The sequence below is a fragment of the Camelus ferus genome, chromosome 9 (assembly GCF_009834535.1).
Source record: "Camelus ferus isolate YT-003-E chromosome 9, BCGSAC_Cfer_1.0, whole genome shotgun sequence".
Taxonomy (NCBI): domain Eukaryota; kingdom Metazoa; phylum Chordata; class Mammalia; order Artiodactyla; family Camelidae; genus Camelus; species Camelus ferus.
In genome coordinates, this window is record NC_045704.1 from 57,647,177 (window position 1) to 57,665,824 (window position 18,648).

General features: G+C 38.9%; 1 protein-coding gene and 1 pseudogene across 1 annotated transcript in view; one reads left to right on the forward strand and one right to left on the reverse strand.

Moving 5' to 3' along the window:
• The window catches only part of NOTCH2 (notch receptor 2), a 153,542-nt gene that overhangs the window by 84,724 nt on the left and 50,170 nt on the right, over positions 1-18,648 (forward strand). Inside the window, 2 exon segments of the mRNA XM_032486927.1 lie at positions 611-733; positions 17,941-18,174. Of these exon segments, the coding sequence (XP_032342818.1) occupies positions 611-733; positions 17,941-18,174 (357 nt within the window).
• Positions 9,156-11,778, reverse strand: LOC102516657 (annotated as a pseudogene).

Genomic DNA, 18,648 nt, shown 5'->3' on the forward strand with positions numbered 1-18,648 from the left:
CAGATAAAATCAGACTCATTTTACTGATGAGGAAGCTACTTCAGCGTTTGTAATTTACCATGCATTAAATAGCTTATAAGCAGTGAGGTTGGAACTTGACCCATATTTCAGACTTTAAGTTTAGTATTTTTCTTATGCCCCACCCCACCCCATGTGATTTTCCCAAGCAGTCATCCTAAGAAAAAAAAAGAAAGGAATTTAAATTTAATTAGGTAATCTTTTATCTGTTCTTCCCATTAATCTAGCATGGAGCTGGGGAAAATCTAACAACTTTTTTTTTTTTTTAGAACCAGTAAATAGCTGTCCTGAGTAGACATTTATCTTCACTGGGATTTTATTTCATGAAAACACTTTGAAATACTTGTGAGGTAACTATGAAGGCATGTCATTGGCCTCATGAGTCATTTTAACTGTCTAACTATGCTTGAGGCAAGAGAAGACAGAATATTGGGGGATTTTTTATATGGTGAGGCTTGGGTTGACCAGATGCTAGCTATTGAACTAGACTAATGAAGTCAGTCTGTTCTGGTGACTATGTCTTGTGAAGAAGAGCAGATCACATCATCTGTATGAGAATTTACCATTTTCTCTTATTCTTCTCTTTTTCTAGGTTTTGAAGGGGTCACCTGTGAGCGGAATATTGATGACTGCCCTAACCACAAGTGTCAGAATGGAGGGGTTTGTGTGGATGGGGTCAATACTTACAACTGCCGCTGCCCCCCTCAGTGGACAGGTATGTACAGTGTGATGAGTCAGGCAGAACGGGACGTAGACTGGTTACCAGTGGCAGGCTGTTGTTGAAGTTATTTTACAAGGATCTCTGTGCTACACCATTAGGTATAGTGCTAACCCTGTGTGCTCCCTCACACTCACTTAAAGAAAGAAATGTTTGCGCAGGAATTCATGGGCAGCTACTCTGAACTCAGCAATATGCTAAGTGCTGTGGCAGATGTGAGAGACGAGCACTGTTGACACACTCTGAGGCTATTAGCTGGCAAAAACAGTACATTGCCTGAAACATAGTAGGTGTTTGTTATATACTTGAGAGGAAAAGAACATACTTAAATGCAAAAATATAAATGTTCTTACCACATACACACAAGAAATGGTAACTGTGAAGTAATGGATGTGTTAACTAATCTTTTTACGGTAATAATTTCACAATATATGTATATCAAATCATCACATTGTACGCCTTAAACTTACACAATGTTACATACGAAGTGTACCTCAATAAAACCGGAAAAGAAAAAGAAACTACAACTTGTCAAGTTTTGGTGGAGTATCAAAGTATATTCATAATTATAGGAAAAGGCTATTAAAATACCCTTTCTCTTCCAACTAAAAAAAGGGGAGAAAGTAAGTTATGCTGACTGCAAGAGTTCAAAGCTTATTGTTTATTCAAAGACAGAAATATGATCTTATTGTGGCCTATAATTATGCAAAGGATTGGGCTGGTCCTCTTGATGAAATTATTTTTGTGACACCCATCTGCCTTTTTTTTTTCCTTTTTTGTATCCCTTTTTGCACATAAACTTTTCTGTCTCTGACACCAGAAGAGAAGTCCTGCTTAAATTTACAACCTCTTGGAAGTTCCTGATGTTGCCTTAGGCAAATTTTTCCTCGTATTTTTGAAATTAAGTGATTTCATGCAGACATTTGGTTCCAATTTCTGTTTGTATCTGTTTATCTCACTGAAAGTGGAGACAGGTAAGAACTGATTAAGTGATTAAGAACTGAGCCTTTCTGAGAGAAAGTGATTGATTTAATGTGGAAACCCAAGAATAAGTTAATGTTATAAGGAAGAAACTACGGTGGCGGTGGCAGTACCAGTGAGGGATTGTGCCCAGCAAAGAAGTCTTGATCTTGGATTGCTGTTGTTACTACCTGGTATTCTTTAGAGTCTCTGGATTGCCTTCCCTCATCTGTAGCAGCTAATTATTTAGAGTACTCTTTAGAGCTGTAGACTATGAACAGAAAAAGATTAAAGGGGCTTAAAAACTTCAATAACATGATTTCCTGGAAGGGCACAGATTTCTGCTTTTAATCCCTAAACTGTCTTTTTTAATACTTTCCCACTGGGTTTCCCTAAAATTGGACTTCCCCTAGAATTTCTTCTTGGTGTCTTGATCCTAAGACTTCATTCCCAACCCTCTGTTTTTTTCTGTCATATTCTATCTTCTCCTTAGCTTTTGCCATTTCTCTGGTGATTTTACATAGGTCTTTTTTTTTTTTTTCAGCATAAGAAGATTACTGTAAAGTTAATTATGTGACAAATAGTTAATTGGAAAGATTTGAATTTTTCTCTTTTTAATGATCCTCACAGTGGTATTGGGCAGGGTGAGATACCTGTTAGGAACTTGACCTCATTCTAATCTCTTCCTTGCCCCGTGGGAGGCAGAGAGTGGCTCTGTGTGGTACCGAGGCTCCTGATGCCACTGAAGATTAAATGATAACTGCCACTGAAGATTTCATTGCTGATTTTTCTTTGATACTACACTCAGTTTCCTGCTTTGATATTAATTAGGAAGGCTTGATCTTGGGGGAAACTTTCCCAGTGAAACAATATTTTACCAAAATTTCCAAAATTTCTTGCCCCAAGATGTTTAATAAATACCTTTTTTTCTATGAAAGTCCTTATGTTTCTTTCTCCATGTGTTTTTATACTTCTTTTAGAAAGGGTGGCAGAAATGATAGGTAAATTCAGTGTGTCGGGTTGTTTTCTTTCAATCTGCTGTCATTTAAAGTACCCTCAGTCTTTGGTTTCCCACCACAGGTTTCCTTCCTCCTTTTCCACTCATGCCAATTCTTTGATTTCCAATGACAGCCTTGTTTTTTGCTGTCCCCATCACCAACAGGCTAGAGTCCTAAGTTCTTCCTGTAATGAAGTCCTCCCTGGCCTCAGCTCCATCTGCTTCTTCGGGCTTCTCAAGCATCCAGCAGCACTTCATTTCCAGCAATAAGAACTGCTTTCAGTTCTCCTGGATCTGCCACGTCCTGTGTTTTCATTCACACCATTTCTTTTCCGTAAATTTTTCTTCTCCACTCCTCCCCCTATAGTCCTCACCATTTTTGCCTGCCTGGCTCAGATCAAGTGGTTACCTCCTTCGGGAAACCCTCCGTGACCTCCCTCTGGGCTAAGTGTTACCCTCGGGGCTCCCTTACTACCCCATACACTCCTCTGTGATAACCTCACCACATTAATATTAGTGTTGTTATACGCTTGAGGGGAGGGAATGGGGTCGTTGAACTGTTGGTGACACGGGTAGCTAGAGCTCTTTACAGACCTTTGTTCTCAGTAACATATGGCTGAGTTGTTCATGATCCCAGCCCCCACTTCATTCTGAGAAGAGTAGAAAGAAAACTTTGGGTTGTGGGGTTCCTATTTCTATTGATATTAGAGCTGTAAATAAATTCAGGTTAGCATTTTCTGCCTTACACAAACTAAAGAAATGAATGGGATTGGGGACTGAGAGTTAACTAATGTTTATTAGTACCCAAATAATGTGCCAATTACACAGTTTGATTTTGTGTAATCCTCTCAATAACTGTATGAAGGGTAGAGTTTTTAAAATATTCTTTTTACAGATGATGGTGGTTAAACAATTTACTCAAGACATGTAGTGGTTGGGTCAGTGTTTGAATCTAGGCTTGTTGAATTCCAAGTTGGTGCTCAAATCTGTGGTCTTTAAAAAAAAATACAAATTGCCTCTATGGGTTGTCTTTAACATTTTTTTTATTTATTAGGGACTTAAATTGTTATTAAGCGTTTTAAGATGTTTTGAATATGTTGTTACATAAAATATAATATTAAAGTTAATTTCACCAGTTTCTTTTTCCTTTTCCCAGAAAACTCAGAATGGCATCTGTATCGCCTGTGAAAGTCCTATTTCACAACACTGCTTCAGGTGCAAAGATGCACTATGTAGAATCATCCTCTCTGATCTTGGGTGGTGTAGGGATGGACATGGCGCTATCCTGGAGGGGACCTTGTGTTGGCCTCACTAGAAGAAAGCATGGTGGCCTTGTTTTGGTGTGTTTTACACATCAGGTGTGGACAAAACTGTGTTCCAGCCCAGTGCAGAGCACTTTTACCTGACATGGTTATCTAGAATAGTATTAATTTGTGCCTTCAGAGGCTACCACTCTTTCAGACAAACTAAAGCCAAGGTGTAAGAAAGGAATTGCTGCTGGGGGTTGGGCAAATGGCTTACTTTTTTAATAGGAATCTTGTTATAGACATGTCAGTAGTTGAATGTTCCTTTAGGAAATGGAAGTATACCTAAGGATTTGATAAAGCCTGAGCACAAATGTCTTTACTATTACTGTGTTTGGCTCCAAGCCATCTTATGAGAGTTCTGTTCTGGCAGATATCCACTTAAGAAAAAAAAAGGTTATAAAAGTTCCCCAAATTAATTGAAGTAGTGTAGATTAATGTTTTGTCTACATAGGTTGTTATTTGAATTTTTCTTTTAAAGGTTCATTTCCTTCAGAATTAAAGTCGACTCTAAACTCAGCTCACGAATTCCTCTCTGGCAGCTTTTGGTTTTGGGTTCACTCCTAGGGCAGACGTGATTTATTTTCCTGTGCTTGTTATTAACCCAGAAATGTAATTTCAGCTTGGGCTTAGAATAGTGCTTTGGGACACTAAGCAGAAGTGAACAATGGAAGTTAGGTGGATATGAGTCAAATAAAACCAACCACATTTTCTCTCAGCTCTCCTTTATAGCATGATGAGCCTAAAGCGTTGGTTAAGATTCCCTTTGCTGTCAGTTGCTCCAACTTCAGTAAAAATTTTTGGCATGAATCAACAAGTACATACTGCCAGAGGTGGTGTCTGGGAATGGAGTCTTTTCATGGTGGTATTTTGATTTGGAACTCAATGCTGCTGTTTCAGTCCTGCCTCTAGTGGGTGCAAACTATTCTCCAGAATGAGGCTTTTGTCACGACCACTTTTCTGTTTTTTTAATACCATACGAATGGAGCTTTTTGGTTGAGGGTGGGAATTAAGTGTATCTGGGACTGCAAAAATTTTTTCATTTGTATTCTGCATGGGAGAATGGGAAAATGCATTTCCCATTTCAGTTTCTTTGCTGTCAGCTCAAATGTGAAGACGTGAAAATAAGCCTGTTTTCTGGAATTCTGCTTCCTCTCCCACTTCAGTTTGCTATCATTTGGGCAGACTGCCAGAGTGCTAACCTGAAGGACCCTCATCTCAGAGGTCTCAGAGCTGATAGTGGTCACGTTGGTGGGTACAGGGGTGAGCGGTTACAGTGACCCAATACAAAATGCGGGAGATGAGACTGAGGGATATTTTTTGTCCTCATGGCCCATGACTCCATGTCTGACTTTTGCTACATCCCAGGAAAGATCCAATTTCATTCATGATTTTGCAAGCCCTCACAGAAGGGTTGTAAGATATCTTCAATAGCAGATATTTATTGAATAATTAAGTTATATCCAATACACTATGATGGATGCTCTCAGAGACACAAAGAAGAAATATATCAATTCCTATCTTTATAGAATGGTCATATTCACTAGAAAGAAATAATAAAGTCTACACATAACCACAATAGTAGTTAAAAAGTAGGAATGATCGTGAGTTTGAAAGAAACATGGATAGGAATTGAGGACCATCTAAGTACTTGGAGTGAGAGGGGAAATTGGGAAGAGTTAATTTCTGTTTTAAATAAGAGTAATGGGAGAATATGGGGAATATTGACAGAGATAAAGAAATAGGCTAGAGATGGCAGCAAGTTTGAGGTGAATTTTCCAAATGAAAACATTTAGCAGTAAGACCTAGAAAGTAAAAATGGAGGTAGGGGCTAGATATTCAGATTTTGAGTCTTGCTTTTAGTTACCTTGGAAATGTATCAAGTCAGTAAGGAAAGTGTGTGGACTGAGAAGGTCAGAGGGTTTGGATCTGAATTGTGAGATATGTCTACCTTTAAGAAAATAGATGAGGAAAGGGGTCCAAAGACTGAAGGTGAAAGAAGGGGATGCGTGAGGGTTGGGAAGCTCTGCCATTATAGCATCACTGAGTCAGAAGGTGCATTTTAAAATTTTGCCTTCGACTCAACTCTGCATGTTTCTGTTATATCCCCTGTAATATTTTACTGCTCACACTGGTTTATATGCTTATCTTGCCTAATACACTCAGTGTCTGGAGAATCGGGAACTGGTCTTACTTATTTTCCATTCCCAGGACTAATTTTAACAATTGGTGGTTATTGAATGAATGACAACCAGGAGACTCAAATAAGAATGATAATTGCAAAGAGTTAGAATTTCTGAGGTCACTGGAAATCTCCTAAAATGGAATTTCAATATGAAGGAGAGAAGAAAGCCAGATTGCAAGAGGTTAAAGAGAAAAATGGACATTGAGGAAGGAATAAAGGGAGGAGTGGGTATAGATCACATATTCAAGACTTTGTACAGCTTAAAAAAAAAAGAGAGAGGGAGGGAGAGATACAGGGCAGTAGCTGTGGGAGAAACAAACTTCATTCACGTGACCAACCATAGAATCTTGACTGGACTAAGAGTTAAGGCAGCTGGAAGGGGATTGGTTAATGAATTGGGTTATCTAGGAGTGGTTTACTCTTACAAGGTTTACTGGGGAATAAATTATGTGAAATAGTTGTTGAGAGTGGGAAAGAAGGGAGATTGGAAGTTATAGTCAGAGAGTAGAAATACCAAGTTTGAGATTTTGGAGCTGGAACAATGAGTGTCTTATAATGAGATCCAGAATGTGAGTCTGTTTGTGATAAATGAGTGGATGTGGAGGTCTGTTGAGTTGAGAAAAATAAAAACTCTTGGCTTAGATGATCTTATAGGTCCTCAACCCAGATGTTGATTTCATGGGAGATAGGAGAGCAGAGAATGAGAAGAACGTTTAAGTCATTCAAGAAAGTGGAAATTGGTCCATGAGGACAATAGACAGAGGTGAAATGATTTAAAGTATAGTGTTTAGTGTTCTTTTTTAAATTTTAATGGTATACATGTTTAGAATAATTTGGATTTGATTCCATCTCTCTACTTCTTTTCTGTTGAAACTATATACTAATTGCCTTTTCTGTAACATTAAGAATGAGCATACTTTTACTTATATCTTCTATTCACTCTCCAGATTTTGTTTATATGATGTGGGATTTTAAAATTCATATTACAGTATTATTATTATTACTGAATTTAAAAATCTTATACATGTTCTTTTAAAATTATTGGTATTTACGCTGTTTTATAATCCAATTTATAATACTTGAGACTTAGTTCTGTGTTTAATCTGTGTTGTGTTCACTGCCAGTACGTTTATATCACAACCTTCTCATTGCTGAGTTTTTATTTTCATTTATTTTTTCAGTCAAATGAGCGCATCTCTGAGTAATTTTTTTTCCAGAAAAGTTATATGTTAACGTATCTCTAGAGCTCTTGGATATTTAAAAAAACATCTTTTGATTTAGTTGCCTTCATACACAAATGGCACTTTGTATATATATTGAATTCTTGGGTCAGAAATTATATTTTTATGAAGTCCTTAACGTAGTTCCTTTGCTTCTTGTAGTGAGTAGTACAGGGAAGTCCTGTGCCTGTGAGTCAGTTTCGCTCTCCCACTCCTTTCTGCCTCTCTCCCTCCCAGTCTTCTCTCCTCTTGCCCTCTCCTTTCTCCTCTGTTTAAAATCAGATCTTTAACCAACATTGGTATAGATATATTTCCTATTGTTTTTTCCTAGTTCTTTTAGGACCTTTGTATCTGCAGACTTAGAATTTCTCACCTGAGAAAAGATGGTGTTTTCATTTGTTTTTTTGTGTCTTCAGCTTTACACTAGATCTTCATTCTTCCCCGCAGTTAAAACCTTTTCCCTCAATATTTTAATCTGCTTGTCTTTTCCTTTGCATTTCATGAGCGCTTTTTAAGCTTTTCCTTCATAACTGATTTATTTTTCTTCACTGTCAGTTCTGTCCTTTATAGTTTACAGTTCTGATTTGTATTTGAACTGCATTTTTATATTTTCATGATATTTACTCATTGCATCTAGGTCCTCTCGATTTCTGCCTTTCCCTCAGCCTGCCCCCATTTCAGCAGAGTATGATGGCCTCTATTGTTTTTCATTTCATTTTAAAACCTACATAAATCTAAATTTCTTGAGAATACAGAACCAGTTCTTGCTAACATGTATTAGTTGCTAGAAGTGCACATTTTTCACAAGTATGCTCTTCATCTATATCTTAAGTGGTATATATTTGTCTTATATTGCAAAATGTCCATAGGTCTCAGGTTGGTTTTTGTTTGTTTGTTTTACTCATTCTGCTCATAGTGACTGCTTCCCAATGAAAAGAGTAGGTTCATTCTCTTTGGAACCCCTGTACAGTTAGTTCTTTCTCCCAGTGAGATGAAGGGCTCTTTATGTAAACTATTTAACAGCCCAGCAGCCCAAGGAGGTGGGGAGAGAGTCAGAGTGTGGGCTTCCTAGCAGAGAGACAGAAGCTTCACAGCATTTTGTCCTCTGTGTGGAGAAGCCTCTGTGCCAGGGGTCAGCTTTCTGAACATCAAGCACTGGCAGAGCATCCACTGCTCCCATACAGTGGCTGAGCCTGGGTGAGCTTTGGTGCTGTTGCATCTGGAATTTGCCCCAGAATCACTGCAGACTTTCTCTTTGCCGTAGTGACCACAGGAGCCCTGGGACTCCCCAGTGCTTTAATTTGCATTTGACCTGCAATGGTGGGGTGGGGTTCAGTCCATTTTCCAGGCAGCAGCCGAGTGGGCTTTCTGAAACACAAATTGGATCATGTTGTTTCTTTGCCTAAAATGATTCAGTGGGTCCTCCTTGTCTTTGGATAGAGTTCCAAGGTTCTGTCTGTAACTACCTCTCCAGCCATATCTCCACTGATACGTGCCTTGTAATTGAACCACAGTGGTTTTCTTTTTTTTCATTGCCTCGAATAAGCCATGTTTTGCCTTCTATTCAAATCTGTAAACACATACGTCCTTCTGCCTGAAGTGCTCCCCACCCCATCCCCTTTCTACACATGCTCTCACACATACACATTCTTACACAACCTGGTTAGCATATGAAGTCTCTCACTCTCACTCTCTTAACAGTAATTTACAGTTTGTTCAGCTGTAATGCAGCTATTCTGACTTTAAGGTAGCATCACATGGCATACTTCTGAATCTATACCCAAGAAATTCTGTTGTACTTATCTCCGTCTGTTTTATACATTTGTGCAGTCTCTGGCACTAGAGGGTCATCTGGGTTTGGAACACACAGAAGTGAACAAATGGGAAAAACAACTTTAGAAATAGAGCAGGAGACCACTATGATCTTAGAATATTGACATATGCTACCATTAGTTAATGTTTGTGTGATAAACTCTTGCTGTAAATGCAACCTTGGTGGCTTAAAGGGGTAGTCTGTAGGAATACGAATTGTCAAGGAAAAAAACCACAATGCCTTGATGTGGGCTGCCATTAGGCCATAATTGTGGCTTGCCAATGGGAGATCTCATCTACCACTGGACATGCAGAGCATAGTTCTCAGTTCTTCTGCTATGTGCTCCCAAGGTAACATGTATCTATTAGAGCACTTATCACCCTCTATTATAATTCGTTATTTGGTTGTAAAACCCTTATTTGTCTGTGTGTTCTACAGGGTAGAATCCCCAGCTGTTTTGTTTACCATTTTAATCTCAGTGTATATAGGTCAGGGCCTGCCACATAGTATATACATATTTGTTGAATAAATGAGTGAATGAGTGAATGAATGGAGCATTAAACTTTACAGGTGTTCCTGGTCCAAACTCATGCCTCTAAATTCAGGACTGTTATTGGGTCCTGTCAGGGTCTCTTCTCCTTACTTCCCTGAGATATTTTTGTATCTTTCTTCAGTGGACCAGGTCTGTACCATGTCTGTAAGTTGGGACTAATTTTGTATAAGAGGATTCCATTTGACAATCAACGTAAGTATTCATCACAGTGTCTAGTACCAAAAAATAGCTTAATAAATGTGTTTTTTACTGTTTGAAGTCAATAGCAGCATTAGGAAACAAAGAAAAGATGATTCTTTGCCTATTTACCTTGATGCAGATGGTGAGTGGAAGAGGAGGACCTCTTCTGAGGAGGGCTGACTGCTGACTGGGATATAGTCTTTAGGGAAATCTTGGGTTTCAGTTGGAGAAGGAAGGTACCCACCACAGTGTAGAGTTACCTTTGAGACATGGTTGAAGGATTAAGGTCAAAAGGTAAGATGAATTTGGTGAGGTGTCAGTGAGATGGGGTTCAGCAGCTGAGGAAGAGGGTGGAATGAGAGGTGTGTGCACTGATGGGTGGACGTGGATAAGGAGAGGATGGTCTTTGGGACATGAGTAGAATAGAGTCACCCTAAAGGTGTGTGGGAGATGAGTTGAAAGATGATGATTATTTTGAGATTAGAATGACCTTAAGTGAGAGGAGGCAAGAGCACATAAAATTTGTTTAACGAATATTTTTGATTACTTCTCAAGAAGTATTATTAGCTGGGCACTGTGCTAAGTGCTGAGGATTCACTGATGAAGTAAACAGCTGCCATCCATTTCTCTGTGGAACTTACAGTCTAGGGAGAAGCACAGACACCAATCATAAGTATCTGTAATATTGTGAACTGTAGTAAATTCCTAGGGGGCAAAGTAGAGGTTTTAGGAGAGCATATTAACAGGCAGAACTCACTGAGTTTGGGGCAGGCATGTAATATCTCTTTGAGATGGCGTCATTTCAGCTGTGGACAGTGGGTGTGAATTATTAGGGGAAAGGTGAGCATATGAGTGCTCCAGATACAAGGAACAGGTCTTGCAAAGGCCCCAAGGAGGGAAAGATTGTTATCACGCTGAGAAATGATAAAAGCCAGAGTAGCTGGAACTAGTGGTGCTTCAAGGGGAGAGACTTCAGAGGTAGCCAGAAAATGCAAACAGGATTTAGAACTGTATCCTAATATATGGAGATCATGAGAGGGCTTGAACAGGCAAATGGCACAATCACTGTACATGTTGAGATCATGCTGGTAACTCTTTATAAAATATACTGATCAAGATGCAGGGAAACCAGGCTTTTGAGGAGTCCTGAAAAAGATGATGGTGTCTAGGATTAGCGGGAACATTCACTGAAATTCTTAGGTTTATCTGCATGTGTATCCCCCACACTTACAGGATCCCCTTAGCCACTTGTAACCGCAGCCTCGTCTACACACTTGTGTCCTTGTGTATTAGTGCACACACACAACCTCTCATTATGCAGACTTGGTAGACTCCAGTGTTTATACAGATTGTTTCAATCAGCTTTAGTCCCAGGAGACTGTAGAACATTCCAGCCTGTTCTCTGCCCTTTCACTTCAGGAGCAAAACGGAAAAATCTCCCATGTATAAGGAGAAGGTTTGCAGGACAGAGATTATAAGAATGCCCTGCTCCCGATAGGAAAAGATGAAACTCTGCAACTCAGGAGCCAGGGTGACTACTGGCTGGAAAGGTGTTTTGGAGACTGAATTCTCCTGATTTAACCATAGAAGAGGAGGTAGCAGGGTCAGTGCAAGGGCCAACCAAGCTCAATTTTCATACGTTCTTCGTGTGGTGATTGTTGTTGCCAAGAGAGTTGACCCTTAACAGGGCTACTGATGTGACAAAAGTACCCCCCCCCACTTTACAGTTGAGAGGTGACTAGGAAGGGTGAGAACTTCTTCCCGAAGTGCTAAGGCTCAGTGATCATTTCTTTTCTTACCCTTTCCATCCTTCCTTCTCTCATTTCCCATTCACTTGTAACTTCTAGTCAGATGGATTGTTTGTTTGTGGTACCTTGAGAGAACCATGAGGAGCTGTTTGTATCCTGGTGTGCTGCAGCTCATCAGATGGTGTCTGTTTAGTGGTCCACAGCTCACATGGCCAGAACTTGATGCAAGTGAGGCCCAGGTCATGGTCTCTGGGTCAGTACAATCCTGCTGGGTTCACTCTGTTACATTGACTGCCATAGGCTGGGCTGTAATCCTACTCATACATGCTTTGCTTTCAACACCATACTATGGTGAATAAGAAAATGTCATGAACCCTACTACTACAAAACCAACATGGCATACTTATTCTTCTAATGGTGAGTTAGCGTATTTTCTTCATTTGTGATATGACTTAGATAGCTTGCTCTTCCCCTGTGTTTCTCAATCCTGCCCATTCCCTCAACAGTCATTTTGAAGACTAATTTGAAATGTTGTGATCTCACACCTCATTCACCTTTTCAGCATTTAATTTCCATTTTTAAATTTTGCCTATTTCTAAATCTTCCAACTAGCTGTACAGAGGAGACAAGTCACTGTACCTCTCTGGTTCTAGTTTCATCTGTAAAATGAGCACATTAGAGTGAATCTGAGGTCTAAGGTCTATTTCACCACTGACACCAAGTACAGTGGTACAGTGCCTGACATGTAAACTGAGGTGAATGGCCAACAGAGTCCCTGCTGTCATGGAACTTATAGTCTAGTAGCCAGAGACTGTAACATGTAAATAAATATAAAATTATACCATTTGATAAATGTCAAGATAGACTGAATAGAGTAGATGCAATGAAGGAGAAAAATGGAGAAATGTGAATTTGGAGATCTACTCAAATTATAAGAGAGGTCAAGGTGTGAGATGTAACTAGCCATAAAATAAGAGAGGGAAGAATATTTGAGATGGAGAGAACAGGATATGTAGAGGCTCTGAGGTAGGAAGGAACTTAATATTTAAGGAACCAACAGTAAGTCATTGTGACTAGAGTAAAATATATGAAGAAAAGAGAGAGATTTGAGATACATTTTTAAATTTTTTATCAATATATTTAAAAAATTTTTTTACATCAAGTAATTTCTACAAATCAATCATCAAGTTAACTAATTCTATTTTAAATTTTATTTTAAGTAATTTAGTAATTTTTTCATGTCAACTATTAAAATTTCCACTAGCTTATTTTTTATAATTTATATTTCCCTATAAGATATCTTACTTATGGAGCTGCTGATATTATATCTTCCTTGAATTCTTTTTTTAATTGAAATATAGTTGATGTACAGTATTATATAAATTCAGGTATACAATATAGTGATTCAGTTTTAAAGGTTATATTCCATTTATAGTTATTATAGAATATTGGCTATATTCCCTGTGTTACAAGGACGCTATGTAATGATAAAGGGATCAATCCAAGAAGATGATATAACAATTGTAAATATATATATATGCAACATCGGAGCACCTAAATATATAAGTCAAACATTAACAGACATAAGGGGGGAAATCAACAGTAGTACAGTAATAGTAGGGGACTTTAACACCCCACTTACATCAATGGACAGATCATGCAGACAGAAAATCAATAAGGAAACAATTCCCTTTAATGACACATTAAACAGATGGACTTAATTGATGTATACAGAACACTCCATATGAAAGCAGCAGAGTATATATACTTTTCAAGTGCACATGTAATTCTCTCAAGGATAGATCTTATGCTAGGGCATAGAAGAATCTTCAGTAAAAAAAAAAAAAAAACCCTGAAATCATATCAAGCATCTTTTCCAACCACAAGGCTATGAGACTATAAATCAACTATACGAGATGCATTTATGAGGCAAAAACTATTACCTGGAGAATTATCAGTATCTACAGGTTGTTCTAGGTATTTAAGTTGTCATCCAAGGTTTTGGTGGTGTAGCATTTCCTACCAAGTTAGTCCAGACAGTCCATAGTGGCAATAGAGAAAGTAGTCTCTAAAAAGAAGTTATTTCCTTTCTAACAGGAGATGGAAAGGGTCTAATAGTCTACTGCCTTAGTCCTAGTGTCACATGGCAGTAGCCTGCAATAATTGGCAGGTGAAATTACTAAGAGGGCTAATTGATGCCTTGAAAAACTTGTCTGACTGAGCTTTGTGCAATATATTTTGGGAGTTCACCAGCACAGTTTGTATGCTGACACAGATGATGATACATGCTCAGACTTGTTGGGATTGAAGAGGTAGTAGGTGGGTAGGGCATGGAGACAACACAGCTCTCCCTTTTCACCAGAGGCTTTACCTGAGTGCTCTCTCCTCCTCTCCCTTCTAACAGAAAGTCATTTGCTCTTAGTCCCTCCTATATTCTACTGGCAGACCAATGTTCTCTTGCAATTTTGATCATATCTTTCCTCACCTGTGAGCCTACAATAACTCCCCTTTGCTTGTTGTATCAAGTTCAGAATTTATATTAAAATTCAAAGCCTCAAATGATGTCCAGCTTTATCTCATTTTAAACCCCACCTGAGAGTACACCCCAGTTATTTTGGTATCTTCAAGCCCTTATCCTACCACTGTGAGTGCCCAGGCTGATGCTTTGTTGCCATGTTGTGGTGGGAAAAGCTGAATGACCTTGAACAATGCACCCAACTCCTTTAGAAGATCACCAAGAAACTTTCCTATTTCTGTATTTCATGACTTTTTGTCTTTATTCATTTCTACCAAGGTTGTTCTTTCATTGTCTCATGCTTCCATGCATTCTCATTGTGATTTAAGACCCTAGGATTAGGGACTTAGTCTGTAGATCTTCTTGATCAAACCCAGGGCTGGATAGTTAACTGTGCTGCAGTAGAAAGAACAGTAGTTGTAGAGTCAAACTGATTTGGGTTTGAATGACAGTGCTCCGACTACTTTATGACGCTGGGTAGGGGATTGGATGGGTGGTGTTACATAACCTTTCTGAGCTTCATGTTTCTTATTTTTCAGCTTCTGTGTTGGTTTCTTCCTCTGCCAAGAGGGTGGTGACATGAAGGAAGTGCAGTATCTTAGTAGACTTTCTACTGGGAATTTTGGAACAAGCAATTTAGTGGCACCCTGGTTACTGTTTTTATATTCTGAATATAATAACTAGTTGCTAGAAATGGAATGAGGAAAAAAAATTGGCAGAAATATGCCTGGCAGGGTTTTTGTTCTGGAGAAATGTGCCTGAACGTTAGAGAGAAAGGCCTATTCTATAAAATATTACTTATAAACTCGTATTTTCTTGGCTCTCTAGATTTAATTTCTCTGACAGTATCTAACAGATGTACAGTCCTAAACTGTTTAGTGAAGGTATCTAACCTTCAAAAATCAATCTCATTAGACAAATAGTCAACTGTACTCAAAAATCCATTTGATTTTTGGATAGTAATTTGGAGTTACAAATTTTTCAAGTAATTCAATCGCGTGAATCATGATTTTAATTCTTACCTACCCCATCCTGTCTCCTTCCCCATGGGTTTGTGTGCCTGGGAAAACTGACTCTTGGAGATTGTTTCAATATGGTGAGATTCACACCTCAAGAGTTTGAGTCAGCAGCTCTAGTTCAAATCCCAGCTCTCCTACACTCCCTGCCTCACACTTGGCAAGTTATTTTACCTCTCTGAGCCTGTTTCCTCAACTGTAAATGAGATCATTTTTGTGATAGCTCAGGCACAATGCCTGGTTCATAGTAAGCAATCAGTGAGTCTTGTTTTCCTCTCCTAAAAGTGCCAAGTTTTCATTCCAAGCATTTTTTCATTAACCTACAATGTTTATTTGTTTGGGTATTTTAATGCATGTGAAATATATTTGAGATATTTTAAAAATGCACACTGTCTTATTCTCAGAATTATCACAGAGCCAGTGAGAAAGGAAAATAACACCCAAATTTCTCACATTCAGCAAATCAGTTCAGTTTGAGGGTAGCATAGCTATTTGAGTTAGCATTAGTGTAAAAGACAAGACTGTCAGCAACTTCCAGGTTATACAGAAACTCTTCACCTACTTCTTGGTTATATTTTCATTTCTAAATCCCACCTCCATCTTAATTAGACACCTGTCTTTACTCTGCGATAACATTTCTGCCAGTAAAGTAGGAGCAAAGCTTTCTGTACTAAAAGATATCATCTATCCTGGGGGTGATGATTGCTCCTGCACTCGTCACTCAGTCACTCACTGAGTATTAGCAAATAGTATGCTTTGCAATTGACAGAGCTCCATCTGAAATTAGGGAGATCTATTGGAAAGGACATCTCTCTGAATGGCTATCCCCTGAATGGGCTTAGGAACAGTCAGTCTTTGGGAACAAATGAAACTAATAACTTGAATGCCACTGGATTCTGTTTGTCTCTTCTGTGTACTTCTGCTTCACTGTTACCATTTTGTCTGTAGACTGGGCACTCCATCCTTTTGTCCAAGGGGCAGAGGGTACCTAGTCCAAAAGTCTGAAAAAAAGACACAGTGATACAGCTTATATCAGATGCCCATCCTGGATCAGTCAGCTGTGACCAGGAAGGTGGGATCATGTAAAGACATGGTGGCTTCTTCAAGAATCTTATGGATGAAGTGGGGTGAGGAGAGCAGCACAGAAGCAGGGTGCTGAGCAGATTTCCAGAGATGCCCACACACCCATCCTGCCATCTCAGGTAGTGGGATCCTAGCTGGAAATACCAAAAAAAAAAAAAAAAAAAAAAAAAAAAATTCCTGAACTGAGGTTGCTTGCAGCCAAGTGATGGGAGCTTGATGTACAATCAAATAAGTGCAACAGAATGATGTTAGTTCTGTAATAATGGTTGTATAGTTTAGATAGGAGTAAAGAGTAGCTGATCAGTGAGGTTGATCAGACACAACTAGCTTCTGTTAGCAGTGAGGGATACACAGTTGGACACTTTGCAGACTTTCTGAAAATATTTGAGCCAATTGAGTTATTGTCTAGGGACTGAGTATAGTCTTGGCATTTTCTTAGTATAAACATACTGTGCTTTTTCGTTGAGCCCTCTTCATCAGAGTGCCTTTTTGAATTATTCGTTGAGCTTTTTACAAAGAGAATTAAGGACACCTTGAGGATTTTTGAGTTTTACCCACTTTTCATGTTCTGTTTTAGAGAATTCGTATAATCCAAATATTTGTTCCCTTTGATAGCTCCCTAAGCTGGTATTAAAAGACCTCTAATAGGACTGATTCATCACTTTGTTTTACAACTCAGGTGGCCTGACACTAAACTGCTTGTTAATCACAAATTTCTTTTTTTACAAGTTGAAGTTATATTCTTGTTCCTTGTCATGGGGCCTGAGAGCCTTTGCCATAGTCCCCCCATCCTTTTCTGTCATAGTGACCTGTAGTATTTCCATAAGTGGTTTCATGTTTATCATCCTTCAGTTTGCTCCTTTTCAGGCAAAACAAACTAATCCGTTTCCATCTTCTATTATGTTGGGTTGACTTTTCTGTGTCTTATTCCACTTTAATCCACCAGTTGCTCCAGTCTCATCTTCTTGGCTTTGCCTTTCACATCTGTATTTTACCAAGGCTTTTATTGTCCTTAATTTCTTCCCTGTATCCTTGCTTGCCCTTACTTTTAAAAAAAAGTAAACCTTTTATTTTAAGATAATTGTAGTTTCACACAAAGTTATAAGAATTAACAGACATTGTGTACCCTTAACCAAGTCTCCCCTAATGGTAACATCATCTTGCAAAACTACTTTCCACCACCAGGACATTGACACTGAAACAGTCTAGATATAGAACAGTTGCCCTAATATTTTGATTTTTAGGTTCCTTCTCTTTATTCCTATTCTTACTCATCTCTTAGACTCTTCTCTTCTCTCTCTTCTCACTTACATATTCATCATCCCAGGGATTTAACCAAGTCAGACTTAAGAATCTTAGAAGACTCAATTTTCTCTTTGATAAGCTGGCTAGATCTCATGGTGTCAGCGTTTGTAGGGATGGAAACTTGCACTGTCTAAATTATTTGCCTGGAATAAATATTTGGATGTCTCAAGGTGACCTTAAAATTTATGTGAGGACCTGGTCTGCTGTGAGTTAGGTTTGTCTTCATTTCAGACAGGTCACAAGAGGGTGAAGAATTGTGGAGGCTGGTATGGTATTAATTGTCTGAGACTTAAGAGCCCTAATCAAAGGCATTTTCCCCCCAAAGGACAGTTCTGCACAGAGGATGTGGATGAGTGCCTGCTGCAACCCAATGCCTGTCAGAATGGGGGCACCTGTACCAACCGCAATGGGGGCTATGGCTGTGTGTGTGTCAACGGCTGGAGTGGAGATGACTGCAGTGAGAACATTGATGACTGTGCCTTCGCCTCCTGCACTCCGGGCTCCACCTGCATTGACCGCGTGGCCTCCTTCTCTTGCATGTGCCCAGAAGGAAAGGCAGGTAAGGCCAGCAGAAGGACAGAGCTGGAGATCAGGGAAAGGGCTGGTGTGCATTGGGAATTTCTGCCCTCTTCTCTTTCATCCCAACAGGTGTGTCCTTTTAATCACCATTTGTAGGGACATGTTACTCAAGACTTTTCTTCTGGAAATGTAGTTGCTAGCCAAAGTGCTATGAAGTTAGTCTTCTTCCTTAGGAATTTTGGCTCTCAACCCTTTGTACCTCAGTTTTCCATTTCCCTAAAATGAAAGTTAGAGACTATTGCCTTGGGAACATCTATAGACCTTCTTAATATTTGAAGCTAAAAGCCAACTCAGAAAAATAAAAACTTCTCAGAAATTAAGACAAAAGTACTAATAAATGGATGTGGACACTTCATTTTAAGAAGAAATAATCCATTTACGCAGAAGAAGTTGGCAAGAGAGAAATACTTAAGTGCATTTCAGCTTTTAATGTCTGTGTAAATGTTCCTCTAAG